A 20,675-nucleotide genomic window follows, 5' to 3' on the forward strand; every position below is an offset into this window, starting at 1 on the left:
AAAAGGAACTCTACAGTGTTGGAACACTCTGATGGTAAGTGATTTTTGATTGGTAAGGTAGGTAAGGCTTTTAAATAAAGGGGGGTACCCCCTTTACCCCCATTATCTTACCCTTTTTTAGCTTTAATATTGTTTAATATTTAATATTTAATATTAAACGCTGCTTCAACACAGCCTTCATTCATCGCGTGCCGTTGCTAAGGAAACAAAATGGAAGTGCGCAAATATAAATGTGCAATCAAAATAAAAATGGCGGATAGGTATCCGGTATTCTGTAATCTTGCCCTGGAGTGATACTGACTTTCAATTCAGTTGCCTTTTCTTATGTAAACGCTGATTGTTTTTGATGATACTTTCAATTATATATTGTGATTATGTCAACTATGTCTGATTTTGTGAATTATGTCATGTTTCCGACCTCAAGTTCGACGCCAAAACGGATATTCGATGGCAGTTCAGTTGCCTTTCCTAACATACGTGACGCTGACTGAATTATATGTTTCTGTGAATTATGAGTATTTCTGTGAATTATATAATTATAAACTTCATCACTTTCTGACTTCGAGTAAAGACATTGTGTTTTCATTGCTAGAAGGAGTGAGTGAGTGACTCTAGTCTTACGCCGCTTTTAGCAATATTCCAGCAATATTACGGCAGGGGACACAAGAAATGGGCTTCACATTTTGTGGCCATGTGGGGAATCGAACCCGGGTCTTCGGCGTGACGAGCGAACGCTTTAACGACTAGGCTACCCCACCGCCCTGCTAGAAGGATGTTCGTTTACAGTTTTAGTTACCTTTCGTTATGTACTAGCTGAGTATTTGTGTAAACTTTATTGCGTACCTTACCTCAAGGTGAAGACATTGTGTTTTGCGCTAGAGGGATATTCACTACAAATATAATTGACTTATTTTGATATGTAACGCTGACTGATTTTGTTCAGTGAATAGTATAAAAATATAATTGAGTTTAAGGTTATTTGTGAGTGAGTATGATTTAACGCCTGCTTTAAGCAATATTCCAGCAATATAACGGCGGGGGACACCAGAAATGTACCCATGTGGTGAATCGAACCCGAGTCTTCGGCGTGACGAGCCAATGCCTTAACCACTAGGCTACCCCACCGCCCCTTATTGCAAAGACCCAAGAATGAGTCTGCATCAAACGCTTTAACCATTAGACTACCTCGCTGCCCTAGTACCAAAGGATGTTATTTTCTTCAACTTGAACTTTTGCATTAGTTCTTCTTGATCATTGTAGGTTGATTGGACATCCATACACGCCAACTGACGTCGTCAGTCGGCGGATGATGTCAGCAGGAATCCTTTTTCCGAAAGTCCAAGAGTGCTGGCGATTTGCTGGAGGTGGTACACACTGTCTCAGATGGCGATCAAGATGATCCCAGAGAAGTCTGGAGAACTGGCTAAGGCAATACGTTGACGTTAACATTGTGTAGGAATTCTCGGACAATTCTGGCGGAGTGAGGCCTTGTGTGCAGCAAAATGACCCCCCCCCCCCCTTGACTATTGTCGAATAAGAATACCAAAACATTTCTCAACACTCCAACCCACAATGCCGCTGGGCAATCATGTCTTCGGAACATCACCAGTCTTGTTCTCTGGCCACAAATGCCGCCATGCCCCCAAGTTGAACGGACAAACTTCTTGAACGCAGTTTAGCGCCAGTCGCTCTCTTCTACGTCGATAAACTCGAACTCTCCCAACGTTTCTGTACCGACTGAACAGACTTTCATCTGTAGAGAGCACTCACTCTCAGTCCCAGCCAACGTACAGTTAGTGCCCATTACAGTCTACGTTGACGACGTAGACGGCTCAAAGCAATCCAAGGAAAGGGAGGTAGGCTCGTATACCAGCCATACCAAGTCGTCACCGTTGACGTCGCCGTCACAAAGCTGTTCCGGAGGTGGATGTACAACGGTACAAGAATCAGTATCGTAACTTCGCACTCACGAATAAAAGCAGTTGTTATCCATAAAATTTGTTCTATAATGATGTCATGTGTCAACCAATGAAGCGAGCCTGACCATCCGATCCCGTTAGTCCCATCTTACGACAACCATGCTGAAGACCAAATTGATACCTGGATCTTCACAGGTCTCATTAGAGGTGGTCCAAGTTTCAGGGAAGTTAAACAAATGTACAGAAAGCAGTTTCTACGACTTCGTACAAGTGAACACGCTTGAACACAAGTGAATTACTCTCGAACGCAACGTTAGACCCCGTTTCACACCTTTGCTATTGTTAAATCACGTAATGTTAGTGTTCTGTATATTGGCGGCGGTGGGCTAGCCTAATGGTTAAAACGTTCTCTCGTCAAACCAAATACCCGGGTTCGATTCCCCACGTGGATACAATGTGTGAAGCCCATTTCTGGTGTCCCCTGTCGTGATAACGCTGGAATATTGCTAAAAGAGGTATGAAACTAAATTCACTCTCCCACTCACTCTCTCTGTAAATTGCTTGTCGGAGGAGTAGAGTGCCGTCGCTTGTCTAAAGAACCAACTAATAAAGGGGCCGGGATGGTTAGACTTGCTTATACATGTGTCACTATGCACGGGTCACTGCTCATATTTTCCACAGGTCTGAATATTTTCACTTAATAATAATACGTCATCTTCTATAATTGCGCACAGTCTCCAAACACCAAGTGATTGCTCGCGGCGGTTAATCAGAATCTGATTCTTATTACCCCGGATAACCCAAGCTGCCTGTTAGGCGCTAGAAGGTTATGGTAACATGACTTTATCCAACCGGGTATCCATTTTCTGCTTGGTGAACAGAGGCAATTTTGAACAAACTCACTTGCCTAAGTTGAGAACACATGTATCACATGTGCTTCGTTGTTGGGCAGGACTGAAGTCCAAGAAACTCTCAGGAGTCAAGCAGTAAAACACTTACCATTTACAGCCATCAGTGTTATTGCTGATTTATTCGAAAGCATTCACTCACCCAAAGTTTATTGTTAAATACTGTACTCATTAATATCCCACCTAAATGAATAAGACCGAACAATTCAATGACCGATATCATGAGCATCAATCTACACCAATGTAGTACGAGATCTTCTTCTTCTTCTTCTATTTTTTATTGTTCCCATCGATACAAATTTTGAGTACAATATATGTGTAGCTTTATGCGAGTATACATTGCTGTAAGATCAAATATATGTAAATATTGCACACTGAGTTTCAGCGGTTTACAATGATCATTCTGGATCAAATCATGGGAATAGAGGAAACCATTTTTTTGAGAATTTATCAAAAACATTGTTTCTTTTGGCTATACATTTTTCGACCATGAATATGTCTTTTAAAATCTTTATAAAGTTTTCTAAGCTAGGAATTATTTTTTTCAGGGTGCAAATATAGATGTGTCTTTTAGCAGAAAGTATTGTATGACAAAGTAGTGGGTTAGTACTTAGAGTACCAAACCAAATGTGCAATTTTGTCAATTGCAATTCCTGTATGTTTTGATTGATCCAAATTTGAAGTTCATCCCCAAAATTTTTTGTTTCCTCACATTCGAGATCTTCTTTATTAACCTATATCTCTAAAGTAATCGCCGATATTACAAAGATAAATACTGCATGTACTGACATCATTTGGTGAGAATGCACATGACTAATGCACATAAATCTTTCTTATTCTACATGCATCAAGTAACTGTTTCACATTTTGTTAAAATAACTTAACTAAGCAACTGAACTAATTTTTCTAATAATACAGTTGATTTTTTCTGCTCAAGTTTACATAATTCTTACACAATTTCTTTCATGGACATTAATATATACATATATACCTTCTGTGAGATACAATCTTTACGGGATGGCCTAAAAGTCGGGCTAAGAAAAGTCGGGCCGGGCCGGGCAACCGGGTAATACTAAAAATGGATTGCAGAATATTAAAACGAAATCTGCACATTTGGGTAGATACAATTCCTGCCTTCACACAGCATAGTTTGGTTGAAAATGTATAGTTAACGACGATCAAACACACAACAACAATAACTACATACCAAGATTCCAGTAGAAAAGACACCGTCTTTTTGTTATGTGTTTTCCTCGATATGTCTATGTGGGAAGGTTGCTTACTTCTCTTAGCGTGTCGGGCGGTGGGGTAGTCTAATGGTTAAAGCGTTGGCTCGTCACGCCGAAGACCCGGGTTCGAATCCCCACATGGGCACAAAATGTGAAGCCCATTTCTGGTGTCCCCCGCCGTGATGTTGCTGGAATATTGCTAAAAGCGGCGTAAAACCAAACTCAGTCAGTCAGTCTCTTAGCGTGTGACATCCTGGGGTCCTGGGCAGGAAGTGACAGTGTTTTGACTGCTTTTCTTTCCTTAATTAAGATATTGGGGTTCCCTAATTAACCTTTATTGTCTCATGCTGAATCAGCACAGGATGTTTATGTTAAAAAGAAGTGGATGTTGGCGAGTGTCAATGGGCAAATATGACATGATTATGTATATTAAAAGAAATCTTTTTAGTCACAACCTTTTGTAATATGTTATAAAGGATCAAACAAGTTATGCATTCACAAACACAAAATTCTTATGTGTTTTCATTGTAAACAATACTAGCGCGTATGCATATGCTTATATTTACTAATACACATGAAACATAAAATGGTATTAAATCTACATAAATACCACTTCATAAAGTAAGTAAAATTGATTTTCAAGCCCTTTTCTCTCTCCTTTCCCAAAGATTTTAGGAAAAAAGTCCAACTTAAACCCCACACATGTATTCTGATTTGTGTTTAAATCCATAGATTAGTATTATATCTACGTAAATATCAATGTGTGATGTTACAAAATGCCACATGTAAAGATAACTGGTTCGTTAAAGTGAAGCCCTTTTCTCTCTCCATTCACAACATAGCCTCAATCAAAAGTGTTTAGTCTCTGTTCGACCCGACTTGGCCGTGCTGTCAAAAACACCTACCCCTCACACATGTATCTTGAAATGTGTTTATATCCATAGATTAGTATTATATCCACCTACATATCAATTCACAGAGTCTCAAAGCGTAGTATTTGAAGCAAAAACGTTGCTGAAAGTGAAGCTATCTTTTCTACATATTCTCAACAAAGACACAGTATCACAAGCTTTCGGTCCGCCTTTGCCCGGGATCTCAAAAACAACTTAAACCCCACACATGTATTCTGATTTGTGTTTAAATCCATAGATTAGTATTATATCTACGCAAATATCAATGTGTGATGTTACAAAATGCCACATGTAAAGATAACTGGTTCGTTAAAGTGAAGCCCTTTTCTCTCCATTCACAACATAGCCTCAATCAAAAGTGTTTAGTCTCTGTTCAGCCCGACTTGGCCGTGCTGTTAAAAACACCTTAAACCTCACACATGTATCTTGAAATGTATTTATATCCATAGATTAGTATTATATCCACCTACATATCAATTCACAGAGTCTCAAAGCGTAGTATATTCGATCTGTTTAGCTTTCTAATTTTTTCGTAGTAAATTACGTAAGTAGTGTCAGGTTGCGTCATCTCTTGTGGCGACCCTCGCGATATAGATATTCTGATATATTGCCTAAATGAGTTTTGTATGGATGAACTCGTATGCGTAGTTGATGCAAACATCGATACTATCGATGAAACATTTTACCACTCGTGTATGTAGTTGTATGTGTCTGTTGATTGATCTTGTACTAGATTCCATCTCCACAGGCTATTATTTTTTCAGCAAAGTTCGTGGAATGAAAACAATTCTTAGCAATACAAAACAATCTTAGCAATTTAGGGTGAGAGACAGGGTAAGGAATATCACATCTACTCATTTATTTATGAAATTATAATTTCACTTTACACACTACGTGTGCTTGTGAAATTTCCAATTTCATTTCATGTAGTTCAAATCCTGTTAGTGTCAAGGATCTCTGACAAACAGTTTTTGCTGTTGACTGTATTAGTTGGAAAGGTTCTGAACGTAGAGGCTTTGGTGAGGTGAGGTGAGGTGAGGTGAATTTGGGTTTAACGTCGTGCTTGAGAATATTTCGCTCATATGACGACGTGCATGCGTGTGTATGTGTATGGACGGCTGCTTGTACTAGCCCAGACTGAAGCTGGTTTTATAGTGCTAGCCCACTGAGATACCATGCCGCAGTGAAGCATGAATACCCCACTCAGACACATTATTCTGACTCCTAGCCGACAAGTCCTTGTTGTACCCATTAATGCCGAGCGCCAGGCAGGGACCAACAAGTACCATATTTTAACGTCTTTTGCTATGACGCGGTCGGGGATCGAACCTGCGACGTTCCGCTATCCGGGCGGACGCTCTAACCACTACACCATGGAGGTGGTCAGGGCCTTTGGTCCAGTGTCCCGATTTTAACATGTCTGTGTAATGCGAGGTGTCAATACCCGCATCGCTCATAAGGTTTCTCACCCATCCTGCGATAATACTAGGGGAAAATCTTATTTATGTGGTTTCACATAGATCAAGAGAAGGTGGTCAGGCTTGCTGACTTGGTTGACGTCATCGCATCCCATTTGCGTAGATCGATTCTCATGCTGTTCATCACTTAATCGTCTGGTCAAGACTCGATTATTTACAGACCGCTGCTATATAGCTGGAATATTGCTGAGTGCGGCCTAAAACTAAACTCACTCACTCGTCATTGAATCTAATGATTCATCATGACTGCATATTCTAAAACCGCCCTACAAGGATCCATGATACAACCTGATCCCGTTAGAGACAAGCGTGGCAAGCTGATCATAAATTGAGAGAAACTGTTTCAAACTGTTATGTATATTCTCTTTTTTGGCACCAGTACTTTAGCTGGTAAAAGTTACAGATGACTAGAAGAAATATGGATGGCCTTATATCACACATAAATAGACTGACTGACTGACTGAGTTTGGTTTTACGCCGCTTTTAGCAATATTCCAGCAACATCACGACGAGGGACACCAGAAATGGGCTTCACACATTGTACCCATGTGGGGATTCGAACCCGGGTCTTCGGCGTGACGAGCCAACGCTTTTACCATTAGGCTACCCCACCGCCCCTACATAAATAGAACCAACCCAAATCCAAACATAATCCAAAAAGGGAAGTAACGTTCGCAACTGTGGAAGAGTCACATACAACACAGAGTTTGTTTTCTCTGTCAGTGCCAGTCAGGTCTCATGTCTCCACTGTGCGGTTATGACTTGTTGTATATATATATAAATATAAAATAAGAAGCTCCTAAGAAGATACTTGTTTTAGATATTGGCAATATGTGCCTTCAGAACTTGACAGGGTTATCACTTCTCCATTTTTAAATATAATGAGCTTTCAATACTTTTTCGACGGCTTTAACATTAGAAGGCGGTAGACGTACTTCCGAGATGCCGCTGTTGAAAGATGCCGCTGCGAAAAGATTCTGACTGTGTGTGACTTATTCAAGTATACACACAAGCGTTAGCTGTTGTAGCTGTTAATGTTAATTTTCTGCTCTTGTGAAATTGTATTCCCAAGTACTGACAAGAAATTATAGTTTCCAACTGAAAATCACCATAAGTGTGTGTGAGTGTGTGAGTTTAGTTTAGTCCGAAAACAACCGCCGACTCATCCCCAAATTACGGGCACAGAGTGAGCGAGTGAGTATGTTTTTTTCGGTTTTGCGCCCCTTTTAGCAATATTCCAGAAATATCGCGTTGGTGGACACCAGAGTAGATGATATGATGTACTCGTGTTGTATGGAGGATAACTTCATCGGATGTCTACACATTCTCATTCTCTTCCCACAGAGGTTACTCCTGTTATATCTTCCTACATATGTACATATGTAGGAAGATATGACAGGAGTAACCTCTGTGGGAAGAGAATAACACATTCTATGCCCAAAGTAATTATCTTCTTCACTGTATATATGGACATCGGAACTCAACCTAGTTCCTCGTTCTATCAGGGGTGGTGGGGTAGCCCAGTGGTTAAAACGTTCGCTCGTCACGCCGAAAACTCGGGTTCGATTCCCCAAATGGGTACAATGTGTGAAGCCCATTTCTGCTGTCCATTGCTGGATATTGCTAAAAGCGGCGTAAAACCATACTCACTCACTGACTCGCTCTATTATGTCTTAATTTCATGGCCCCATTAAATCGGATCCGTGTAACACTATAGGCAATAGAATGAGTCGTAATAGGCAAGAAGAAGAGCTCAAGAGGAAGAGCTCCTAAAGTTTTAACTCCACATGTTAAGTTTCTGTTCTTGTGAATTGTATTCCCAAGTACTGATAAGAAATGATTGTTCCAATTGAGTGAGTGAGTGAGTTTAGTTTTACGCCACACTCAGAAATATCCCAGCTATATGGCGGCGGTCTGTAAATAATCGAGTCTGGACCAGACAATCCAGTGATCAACAGCATGAGCATCGATCTGCGCAATTGGGAACCGATGACATGTGTCAACCAAGTCAGCGAAACTGACCACCCGATCCCGTTAGTCGCCTCTTACGACAAGCATAGTCGCCTTTTATGGCAAGCACATGGGTTGCTGAAGACCTATTCTACCCCGGATCTTCACGGGTCGTTCCAATTGAGAATCACCATAATATCACGGATGGGAACACCAGAAATGGGCTTCACAGACTGTACAAATGTGGGGAATCGAACCTGGTTCTTTGGCGTGACGACTGGACGCTTAAACCTCTGGACCTCACCATAAGTACATAAGTGTAAATAGTAGGTCGTTCGTATATCATAGACTAACAACCAAATATGACAATTTTGAGTCTTGATATTGTTATCTTACGGTTGAAAGTATGACAACACAGGGGATATGTTTTCACCTCTTTATTCTGTGGACAAACACGAACTGCCGAACTTCTGGAGCTGAATAGGTACCCGCTTAGCTTACCGGATACATTTCACAATATTCCTGAATGATCTTGAATATAATCTATAAAATGACAACTGTTAAGGAGTCGAATTACATCCTGTTTTAACGACCGACTAGAAACTATGACAAATCTAGTTGGTTTGCTCTATGCCAACGACACAACAATTACAGTAGAGATCCGAGTATGCACAAAATGAAAATGTCCCATTTTAAGCAAAGCCCCCAAAAGAAACAGAATATTGCATGAATGTAGCATTGTTCATTTCAACTATTTAAATGCATGTACAAACATAGTGTATTCTTGAAAAACGCCACAATTAGCGACTCGTTAAATATATGATAATGTATGATAACTTACATGGCCAAAGGTTATCCTCATTTTGAACACACATATCCGAACAAAGTGCGAAGCATCGTCTTTAACAATCCTTCAGAAGGATGAACGTCAGAATTCTCACCAGTAACGTGCATGTCCCAAACATCGAGGTAAATGACACGAGCATAAAGAGAAACAAATTCTTGTCTGATGATTTTATCATATAGAGGTCCCCACAATCCACCTAAAGTGTTCCGTGTACTATGTTTAATGAAATAGTGTGGTCCTTTAATGACAATTTTTATATCGGGTGATCGTATCAGAAGTCTCTCTGTTGCTAGTCTTATATACTTCATTCGAGCCTTAAACACGTGTAGAGGAAACACTTGGAAATGAGCGTAAAGATGAATGAGAACAATATCTCTAGAACCGGAAGGTATTTCGTCTAGATGGACAAAACATGGTCGAATCGCAGTCCTGTTGGCATTTTCAAACGACATAGGTAGACCATGGGGGCCCAAAAGACAGTATAGTTAAACCTCTTGTTGTATGCCTCGGAATAGGAATACCATTTGCTCGTTGGTATAATGTTGTTGTGAGTTTCCTTTGGTCCAATTGCCCAAGTAAGATTCTGATATTTGAACAAGAAAGTAAACAACTGTCTGACAGTGGAATCACCAAACATTCTAAGGGTTCTGTTGGCTAGGCAGCGGTCAAAGTCTTTGACAGTTATATCATTAAAACACGACGGGGAGCGCCACGTAGAGTTGTAAAAGAAACCAACAGGGTTTGACAGCCAGGTGTTCCGGAAGTTTGCCCTTCTGCAAGGGATGTTTGAAGCCATCGCTGCGTTTGGGGCTGAAACATTAATAGCAAGATAGTGTCTTTATTTGTTTGTTGTTCACCGCTGGAGTAAAACATATGGCGGACGTCTGTCATTAACCGTTTACAGTCACAGTATCTAATATCTAACTGATTTTGTTTACCATTTTGTAAGAATTCTACAGAAAGTTCGTTAATGAACAATGAAAAAAGCATTGGGCTTAATATACACCCTTGCCTAAACCGGATGGACAGATAAAATAGTCTGCTAAATAGGAAAAACTCCGGAAACAGAAATATAAGTGAACTGACCTTTATCGTCACCTCGTCAACATGTACAAATTTAAAACGAAAGCAAATGTTTAAAAGTAGTTTTTCCAAATCTGTCTACAATACTATCTTGAGTAAATCGAACATCTAAAGGTACTAGCTCATCAGCCGCAATTTAGTTTTCACATCTATCTTGGTTACCTCATATGGTTGATTTCCATCTCAAACACGAGCATTCAGCTCTCCCAAAATATAGAGATAACAATCAGTTACATAGAGCGGATTTTATTTTATTTTAGCTGGTCAAACTAGCGGATTTTATTTTATTTTAGCTGGTCAAACAATGTGCATGTTTGTATAGCCTTATAGTAGGACGAACTTTCAGGGGAAACATTTTGGAACGTCATGGAAAAACTTGATACGTGTGGATTACAAAACTGAAAACGCTGAATCCGAAATGGGGAAGTGTAAAGATTTGCAAGATCCTCTCGTTTGCAACCAACGAAAGAATGGTAAGGAAAATCCTTGAGAATTATTTCTTTGACGAAACATCACAAGTGGTTTTTAAGAAATGTGTTGCACCAAAGAAGAAATGGTAAAAATTAGTGTTCAAAACCACGCACTGGACCATAGGACATCGGCGGCCATTTATTAAAGCATTCGCCGCTCTGTTTTCCTGGTTGTACGGGAAGCTGTTACGGTGCTGTTACGGACATCAATGTAAAATGTGAGGAATGCAACAGTGCAGGGAATTTACACAAAATCACTCGGACGAGGAAGCCAATTCCTGCGACTTATCCCAACTCCCGGTGGCAAATAGATCTTATAAAGATGTCCACCTACAAAGGGTTCAACTATGTTTGTAATATTGTGGGGAAAGACTACAGAACACCGGATACCTTCCGCCATCTTTGAAAGCTTATTTTAGAACTGCGAACAAAATGTGCGCAACTGAGTTCCTTAGCAACGGCGTTTAGTTAATGCTGAATACTCGACATTACGAGCATTAGGGTTTAGAGTTAGGGGTTAGGGTTAGGGTTTAGGGTTAGATTAAACATTAGATATGATTCTTACCTTCACAGAACGAAGTCGTCAGCACTGTCGTCAGCATCGGGTTGCAGGGGAGCGAAGGGGCGTCTCACATGCACAATTTCATCATTTCTGTCATGGGGTTTATATACCCGACTGATAAGCTCCAAGAAAGTTATAAACTTTTAGTAGTAGTTGTAGACTTCCAAATATGGCCGTAACTAGGCTATGACGTAGACACAAACTGACCAATCACTGAACACTTACCTTCCAGAAATTTCCCACGCTCATTCGCTCCAACTCCCAGAATTCCGTAGGTCCGTTTTTTCAATGACGCATATATTTTTTTATTTGTGATAACTTACCGTTCATTTTAAAAATCGTTGGTTAGTTTTACTAACCGGAAGTCGTCTCAATTAATCCGATTTTAATGGTTATTGTTTATGTTAATGCTCGCTTATTTTTTCCAATTTTATAGCTCGTGCTTCCCTGTAATAGGAAGTGCGCGTGCTATTAAAGAATATGGTTGGCAGGTATCCGGTATTCTGTAGGTGTACCTATTGTGGTTTGCTTTTTAAGCAGTTTGCGGACAAGTTCGTGATGGAAGATGAGATCTACCCGCGGGATGGTCAGACGGTCTATTTCAGACCAAACCCCGCGATGAACAATGGCGTCGCTGTTTTGACCAGCGGCTTCTGGAGACCGGAACTGTCACCGCATCTAAGAACTCTACTTGTGGTCGAGTGTACGAGGTGACGGACACTCAAACCTCCCAATGGTTCCAGTTGAACAGACATCAGATCCGTGATGGACAGATTTAGATGTATAAGAAATAAATGTTTTTACACCTTATTCACTCTTTTGTCTTTCTTCATGTATTGTTGAATATTTAAAGGAAAGCAAACGTATTCGATAATTACCATGGCCTAAATTTTCGAAACTCTCTTAGTTTCTATGATAGTCATGAAAACATTAGCAATATCGAAAGACGATCTTAGCGATAACAGAGCTTCGAAAATCTAGGCCAAGGGGTATCAGTAAGTTAGAAACGCATAAATGAAATGCCATTAACCTCTATTCTACCGAGCTGAAATGTTCTAACGACGATGAGTAGGAAATCCGCCACAGATTAGGGTAGGTACGGCAACTAGCCATGGATTTGAAAATCTGCCATGGATTTGGAATATCCGCCACGGATTTGAGGCCTGCCATGGATCCGAGTCTTACAAATTTAATTATTGATTCATTAACCCTTGAAATAATTGTCAAAAGGGGAAGATTTCAGTGATTTTATCGGTCTACTGAAATTATATTACGTATACAATTGATGGACTGCATATAAGCCCCTTACAATACAAACCAATAATAGCGATTTGAAACTATGATCGTTTGTTAAACAACTTTTATCCTAAGGTGAATAAAATTCAGAGATTTAAATGTTCAATTGGCAAGGTAAAATTATGAGAATTCGCAATCTTAATTTCACTTTATTTGATTTACTTTTCTGTTTAAAGTAAAATTCATCGGTACGTTTTCACTGCAAACAGACTATACATGAGTTGCTGCATACAAACCAGAAGGAATGTGTACTGTGACATTGCCTGGAAAAGTACCTGGGACAAATGACCTGAAATAACAGAAGATGGTTTCATATCAACAACAGATGCTGGTCTCGACATTAAGAGAAATATTTACACAGTGAATTAAGTGTGTGTAATGGAAGTCGTGATGAACATGAATGGTGGATTCCCTTCAGTGTCAGTCTCTCTCTCTCTCACTTTCTCTCTCTCTCTCTCTCATTTGTTATCATGTGTGCTAATTGAAGCTTTTAAGACAGACAAATGCAGTTTTACCTCATGTCATGTGGGATAGTGGCGTACAAAGTTGTAAAGACGAATACTTTCACAGAAAGCAGCTTGTTTCCAAACAAATTCATTGACGTTTATAGTGTCTTAGATCCTTCCGGCTATTTAAAAAGTTGTTCCTTAATTGCATTTAGGATTATGTGATACATGGGTTGCGTGTAAAACTTTAATGGGTCATTGAAACCCAGTACAAAGGTAACGGGCAGCCCAGACGGTAATAGTATTGATACATAGTTTTGGTAGATTTCTTCCTCACTTGATATTCTGGCCTTGTGTGATATTATTTGATATGTCCTTACATGCAGATGTGCTGTTCAACCCCTCTCTCTAGATTAAAACTAATTCTCTATTCTCATATTTATACTTACTTGAAATACCATTCACTGTTAGGTTTTAGTGTCATCTTCAAGCATGGTACTGAATTGATGCCTGTCCAATGGCTGCATTGAATTCCGTTCTTCTTCGGTTTTTCACAATACAATGGAACACCGTAATGTTTGTCTGTTAGATTGCAAACTTGTCCAATCCTCAGAAATGCGTGATCCATGTGTCCTGAAGTGATCTCAGTTAAATTAGGTGTGTTAAATAAGCACGTGATTTTCTTTCCAACATATCCTTTCCTCAATTCCCTGTGCATGAAAGCCATTTTTTCTCTTGTACACAATATTGCTGCACGGATGACAGCTTGCCCGGTCCACAAGATGCGCAGAATACCTGTGTATGTCCCATTGTCATGGTCAGTAACGGATCCTGCTGAAGCAGCTCCTTTGCTTCTGTCTCGCATCCATAAGATAAGCATGTCTCCACCTCGGGTTTTGGGTCTCTGCTTGTGGTCAAACAGTACAATCTTCACTCTGATTGTTCCATTAAGTGTGTACACCGTATGGGAGTTAACAAGGGTCATCGTTGAGGCTGTTGCAGACGCATGATAACTGATATCATTTATTTCGGTATCATTCATCATATAGATTTCTTGGTTGATTTTAATATCAACTAAAGGAGTTTGGATTTTGCTCTCAGTTCTTGAAGGGGAGGGCTCTCTTACGGTTTGAACCCTGTAAAGAATCATGTACAGTAAAAGTTGATGTTACATGTAATCGTCTTTTTACATACTTACAGGTAAACATATGTCATATGTTTGATATAATATAGCGTGAATATCTAGTATAGATTCTGTGTGTGCTAGCCAAATGGAACAACCTTCAACAGTCCATGCTGATTACCCTACACTGACAAAGTGGTCATAATGCAACAATGTTATAATGGTCATAGTTTACTTTGACACTGTACCAAATAGTGATGACATGTACATGAATGGATGTAATCAATGCCACAAAAGGGGTAGCAGTGTTGGTCGCCTGAATATGAAGAGACGTGCTCCTGTGGCATCGTTTAACGATTTTAGGATGACTGTAAATCGGAATACATTATAAACATATCTGGTAACTTCATTTATTACATTATGTAAATATTGTTCAAGGTTACAAAACCATTCTATGGAAAGGTCACAGTAAAACAACCAACAGGGGATGTTCACATTGATATATAAACACGAAACCACATGGAGTGTGAACTGTTTTGAAAAAACTGGTAACGCAATTCATGATGATGCAGCGCTCGAACATCTGTGACGACATTTCTGATGCCATACAGTGAATTTATTATCCATATGGTGAAATATAACCAGTGTCATATATATCATATGTGCACATGTGCACATATCACTTTTGCCTAGCAACCATTGTTTCTGTATTTCGTCGTCTGTGATGTCATTAAACAAATGAACATTAAAAAATGAAGAGTGTCGTCACTTGCTTACCGTATTTTAGTGCACAAATGTGCATGAATAAAATAGATAATAAAGAAAGTATTACACCTGAGCAAGTGTGGCATATGACTAATACAACCACTCGTGCAAAATTATGTAAATCCATGGAGGTGTGGCCCCAAGCATTGTGGCCCCAAGCATGGTGATCTACTTTCAGTTGCTGGTGATGAAAAGCTTGATTTTATATTGTGTAGTTGACAACCGATCTAGCATTTTAAACTGACCTCATGCTTGTGTTAATTAATCTGGGATAATCTAGTTGTTATACTGTTCTTCACTGACAGCATTTTAAAAAGTATTAACATATTTATCCATATCACTGTGTATGACTTTTGTCGTCACGATATGGCAGGTATTTTGTCAATGTGATGTTAATTCACTCATTGGAAGCTTGTGAGTGAGTGAGTTTAGTTTTACACCGCACTGAGCTATATTTCAACTCTATGGCGGCGGTCTGGAAATAATCGAGTCAGGACCAGAAAATCCAGTGATCAACAGCATGAGCATCGGTCTACGCAATTGGGAACCGATGACATGTGTCAACCAAGTCAGCGAGCCTGACCACCCGATCCCGTTGGTCGCCTCTTGCGACAAGCATGGGTTACTGAAGGTTCATTCTAACCCGGATCTTCACGGGTCTGGAAGCTTGTGACTTTTCATAGCAGCTCCCACGTATGATTGCATTTATCCAGGGTCTTTCACGCAAACACTGTCACATTAACCACAACTGTTTAGTAAAGCCATTTTGTTTTTACCAACATGCCATGAATCAAATTTAATTATTATAGTTCTACCGTAACAATAACAGTTGTGTGTGTCAACAGTTTCTCTTTTTCGTGAGTATCATTGTTGGTTCTTGCTTTATTTATCTTTGAAAATGTTTATGTTTTAAAAACAAAACAACCCCAACACCCCACCCCCCACCCCTTCATTGCAGGCTTAAGTTGTACCAACTATGATTCTTTTAGATCTTGGTGAGATATTATCTGAAGGTACGGGAATACCGAAACAACATATATCAAGCACCAACAGGAAACTACGACATCATGCATTTTAATAGCTCAAAGTCAAAGCGTAACAGTATTTCTGCCTCATAACAAAAATAGATGTCCCCTGAATGCAATTATTGAAACTAGGATAACATACAGTGTATTGCAATTCAAAATAGTGAGATTAAATTCTTTCATCTTTTACAGATTGAGATAAAATGCAGCAGCAGAGAGAGAGGTTGGATGGTCCAGGCACAGGTGTCCTTGTTCTATCTACACGCAGTCCAGACAGTGATTGTGACTTCTCCCAGGAAGCACTGTCTATGCGAACCCGGTTGTCTCCCCAAAAGCCCTACAGCCCAGTACCCCTACGGCCCAGTAACCCTACAATTAACAACACACGGCATTACCTGTCTGGCATAATGAACTGACCCAAAGGACTGACTGACTGATTGAGTTTGGTTTTACGCCGCTTTTAGCAATATTCCAGCAACATCACGGCGGGGGACACCAGAAATGGGCTTCACTCCTTGTACCCATGTGGGGATTCGAACCCGAGTCTTCGGCGTGAAGAGCCAACGCTTTAACCACTAGACTACCCCCACCGCCCTTACCCAAAGGAGAGATTACAGGGTAGAGTATACAGTGTGAGCTGCACAGAGTATACAGATGAGGAGGGATTGAGATTGTGCTTTTGTTATTCGGGTTTTGATAATTTATTTTAAATATTTGAGATGAATTAGATGTTGAACTAGTCTTTATAACTTCCTGATGTACATAATGAGTAGTCAGATTTTGCAAATCGTAATAATATCAGTTGTAATAATGTTGGAGATAGTAAACTGAGATAAATATTTTGAGATGATTTGGGGTGGTATATACGAGGGGCGTTCATAAAGTAGTCAGCCTAACTATATTCGCGCTGTCCAATGTTTGAAAAGCTTCCATTTTTTTTGAAGAAATTATTAGCAAGGCCATATCCAATATTTCACATATCACAACACATTGGGGTTGGTTAGTATTTCTTTAAGAAATTGAAAAAAATGAAAAACGATCTGTCATTTGGCACCTCTTGGACAATGGCATGCCCTCAAATAATGCCATATAAAATATAACTTATAAAAACTTTTTAAATTATTTACATTTTGAATTTGTCATGGTTAAAAGTTTTTATTAAGGCTAATCAATCATAGTGATTTTGTTGTGGTTTTGCTTTATAAATCAAGCATTAACTCGATTTTATAAGTAGGTTTTTCTTTGTTAAAAAACATCTTGCAACATATTGCAACACATATCGCAATATATGCTTTCGCATCGCCATATATCGCAATATGAAATTTCTCTGCAATACCCACCCCTATGTATGAATAAGTGAAAACATGAGAATAAGTTAAGTCCTTATGATTACGTTATCTGAAAGGGGTTGGGTAGTGTCTCCAAAACAAGCTCTTTCAGTAACCCCCAACATCCCATAACCCCTACAGCCCAGAATTAAACCTCAAGTTCAATATTAATTTAACATTAAACTTTTGTTAAACTATTTTTGTTATCATTCTCTCAAACTCTTAGTTTGGTTATTACTCATTAAAATCATTCTCTCAATTGCTAAGTGTTTGGGCTGGTCCAATGCATGAAATAGGTAATAGGCAGGAGATTAGCAGTGCACTGGACCATTAACTTTGTTGCTATAAGCTGTAGGGGTTATGGGATGTAGGGTTTTTTGGAGGTTAAGTCGAACCCATCAAGAACTTTACAGAGAATATGTAGGCCGCCCAACACTGCAGCTTTTGCATTACCCAGAGGGTCAGAAGCCCCGTTCTCTCAGTGGAGAACCCGGGCACTCTCTGCGCAAGAGATCAGGAGGTACTATGCAAAGGGCACCGTGAACAACGGGAAGTCGGCAAACAGTGTACTTGCAATGCAAGCACCACATTTCAAAGGCGAGGTCCGCACGTTTACCTAAATCGTGTCAATCACATCGCTGTCAAAAGGGACAGAAAATTCAATGATATATACTGAGTCAAAAAAGAAACTTCACATCCTTTCGTCAGGGCACTTTAAAAGAACAAGAGATGGTAAGATGGTTAAATTGTTATTATTTTATTGCTGAGATCTGTGTGATGTACTCGATACACTGACAGTGCCATAACCAGTTCCATTAGGCTACACCGCCGTTCCAAAACATGGGTATACAGAATGTCAAGTCACAAGAATAAAAATGCGAAATTTCTCAGTTCAGTATCGTGTATGGCCGCCCCGCGCATTCACCACTGCCAAACACCGTCTCCTCATCGACTGCCTGATGCTTGTGAACAGGTGGTTGGGGATTCTGCTCCATTGCTCTTGCAAGGTAGCGCCAAGTTCCTTCAAATTCTGAGGTTGGTTCCTAAGACCACGAAGCCTTCTCCCAAGTGCATCCCAAACGTGCTCTATTGGATTAAGGTCAGGGGACCTCGATGGCCAGTCCATGACGTTGATTCCAGCGTTTTGAAGGAAATTTTCTGTCAACATCGCGGTATGCGGCCGAGCATTATCATGCTGGAACTGTAGACCTGGGCCATGAGCCGCCATGAAAGGAACGAGTTCAGGGGTGAGCACTTGGTCGCGGTAAGCAGCAGCTGTGAGGTTTCCACGGATGACCAGAAGTCGGGAACGGTTGTTCCCACAGAAAGCACCCCACACCATGCAACTTCCGCCCCCGAATCTGTCGACTTCCTGTACACAACATTGGGCATACCGTTCACGACGTCGTCACCAGACTCTATGCCTGCCGTCCGCGAATCTGAGGGTAAACCTGGATTCATCGCTAAAGACGACTCGATTCCAGTCTCTCTGGGTCCATCGGAGGTGACGTTGGGCCCACAGCAGACGTTGACGTTGATGAAACGGCGTCAATATTGGCCCACGATATGGACGTCGAGAATGGAGATTGGCAGCCCGCAACTGATTTCGAATGGTCTGTGAGGACAGTCGACCTCTAAACATCTCAGCCCTGGTTTGTGTAGCCGGCAGAAATCTGTCACGTAGGTGAGGTAGGACGATTTGACGGCCTTCTGCTCGTGACGTCACACGTGGACGACCCGACCTTGGGCGATCAGAAGTGGTGCCAGTTTGCTGTAGACGACCTCGCAAGTCATACACAGTACGACGGCTTCATCCCATTGCTCTTGCGACGTCAATAACTGATCTTCCCGCTTGCAACATGCCAACGGCACGTTCACGTTGCACATTTGACAATCGTAGCATTTCAAGTACCGTTAGAACTGTGGTTTAAAAGTGTTTTTTCAATTCTTGAGGCAAATGCAAACACGTGTATATGAAGAAAACTTCGATGCGAAGATCACGTGATCGACTGCACGTGCAAAACCTGATTTGGCACTTACGTCATTTGCACGACGAATGGATGGGTTTGAGTGGGTTTTGCTAACGTTTTTCTAGAGTCGAAAGATAGGGATCCCATTTCGGATACATAGATGTATCATCAGAGAAAAATTATTCATTATTTTTCACATTACATTTTGTGAAGTTTCTTTTTTGACTCAGTATAGATAACACTATTGGTTTTATCGAAAAGGACAAGATCAGTTTTGTTGGCTTGAATATGTCTGGGGCTGTATGTGGGCCTATTCCAAAGAATTTTGTAATTTTCCATAATGCCATCTGCATACTCTGGATCGTGGAATGGATGGACTTCATACATACTTTTCGTATGGATTCTCAACTGGCAAGCAGTTCAATCTAATCCATCTTAAAGGAGATGAGAAAGAAGTGTGTTGGGATCTGTGTTGACAAAACATGTGTTTATGAATCACTATGAAATAGGGATGATACAAGGTGTTAGCGAAAGGTGAGCGTATCCTGCCCCACAGATGGCACCCGTCATAAACATATGCTGAGTCTAGTATTTATCCACCTGAAACAATTCGGGAAGTATGGTATAAGTCAAATAGGGAACAACGGACAATATTTTTGTCACTGATGCATCAAATTCGGAAATTTCCTCCACATGTATTCCATATATCTACCATAAAACTTCTTGTAAGCTTTACTGAGGCCTTGAATGTTGTGACCTTGATCACATAACTGAGCAAGAGTGGAATGACGCTCTTTGAAATCCTGAAAGAAAGAGCACGCTCGATTGTACCTCAAACGTTATATAAACACCAAAGGATGGAGGTGCAAACACGTGTATATGAAGAAAACTTCGATGCGAAGATCACGTGATCGATAAAACTTCTTGTAAGCTTTACTGAGGCCTTGAATGTTGTGACCTTGATCACATAACTGAGCAAGAGTGGAATGACGCTCTTTGAAATCCTGAAAGAAAGAGCACGCTCGATTGTACCTCAAACGTTATATAAACACCAAAGGATGGAGGTGTTGGAATATTTCTCGACATGAAAGGGAAGCTGACTATTGGAAAGTTGAAATCATCCCTTCTGTCATACGGCCTTGTGGAGAGTTTTTTATCCAAATATGAAACAGTTGACTTGCCCGTGAAAATCCGGGTTAGAATTGGCCTTCAGCAACCCTTGCTTGTCTTAAGAGGCGAATAAAAGGATCGTGCTGTCAGACTCGTTTCCAAATTGCGTAGAGCGATGCTCAGGAAGAAATACAGGAAAGGTGTGAGATACTTGGAACCCTGCTGACTTTGGTTGTCGTAAGAGGCGACTAAGGT

At 40.4% G+C, this 20,675-nt stretch overlaps 1 protein-coding gene across 1 annotated transcript; it reads right to left on the minus strand.

Annotated features, from left to right (window-relative positions):
* Positions 1-9,105: 9,105 nt before the first annotated feature.
* On the minus strand, positions 9,106-14,203 carry LOC124272399 (NXPE family member 3-like). The gene is made up of 4 exons (XM_046707566.1): positions 13,791-14,203; positions 12,929-12,942; positions 9,979-10,052; positions 9,106-9,717 (listed from the first exon to the last, which is right to left on the minus strand). The coding sequence occupies exons 1-4, from the start codon at positions 14,142-14,144 to the stop codon at positions 9,254-9,256; spliced, it is 906 nt and encodes a 301-aa protein (XP_046563522.1). The 5' UTR covers positions 14,145-14,203; the 3' UTR covers positions 9,106-9,253.
* Positions 14,204-20,675: the final 6,472 nt, after the last annotated feature.

Source organism: Haliotis rubra, unplaced genomic scaffold, assembly GCF_003918875.1.
Source record: "Haliotis rubra isolate DU_JTF1 unplaced genomic scaffold, ASM391887v1 Scf17, whole genome shotgun sequence".
In the NCBI taxonomy this organism is placed as follows: Eukaryota; Metazoa; Mollusca; class Gastropoda; order Lepetellida; family Haliotidae; genus Haliotis; species Haliotis rubra.

Bases quoted from the DNA above. Each gene is read 5' to 3' on its own strand.
- LOC124272399 (XM_046707566.1), bottom strand. From the start codon at position 14,144: ATGATGAATGATACCGAAATAAATGATATCAGTTATCATGCGTCTGCA. The intron at 9,718-9,978 runs GTTGGTTTCTTT...AACTATACTGTC, and splicing joins ACACCTGGCTGTCAAACCCT to TTTTGGGCCCCCATGGTCTA.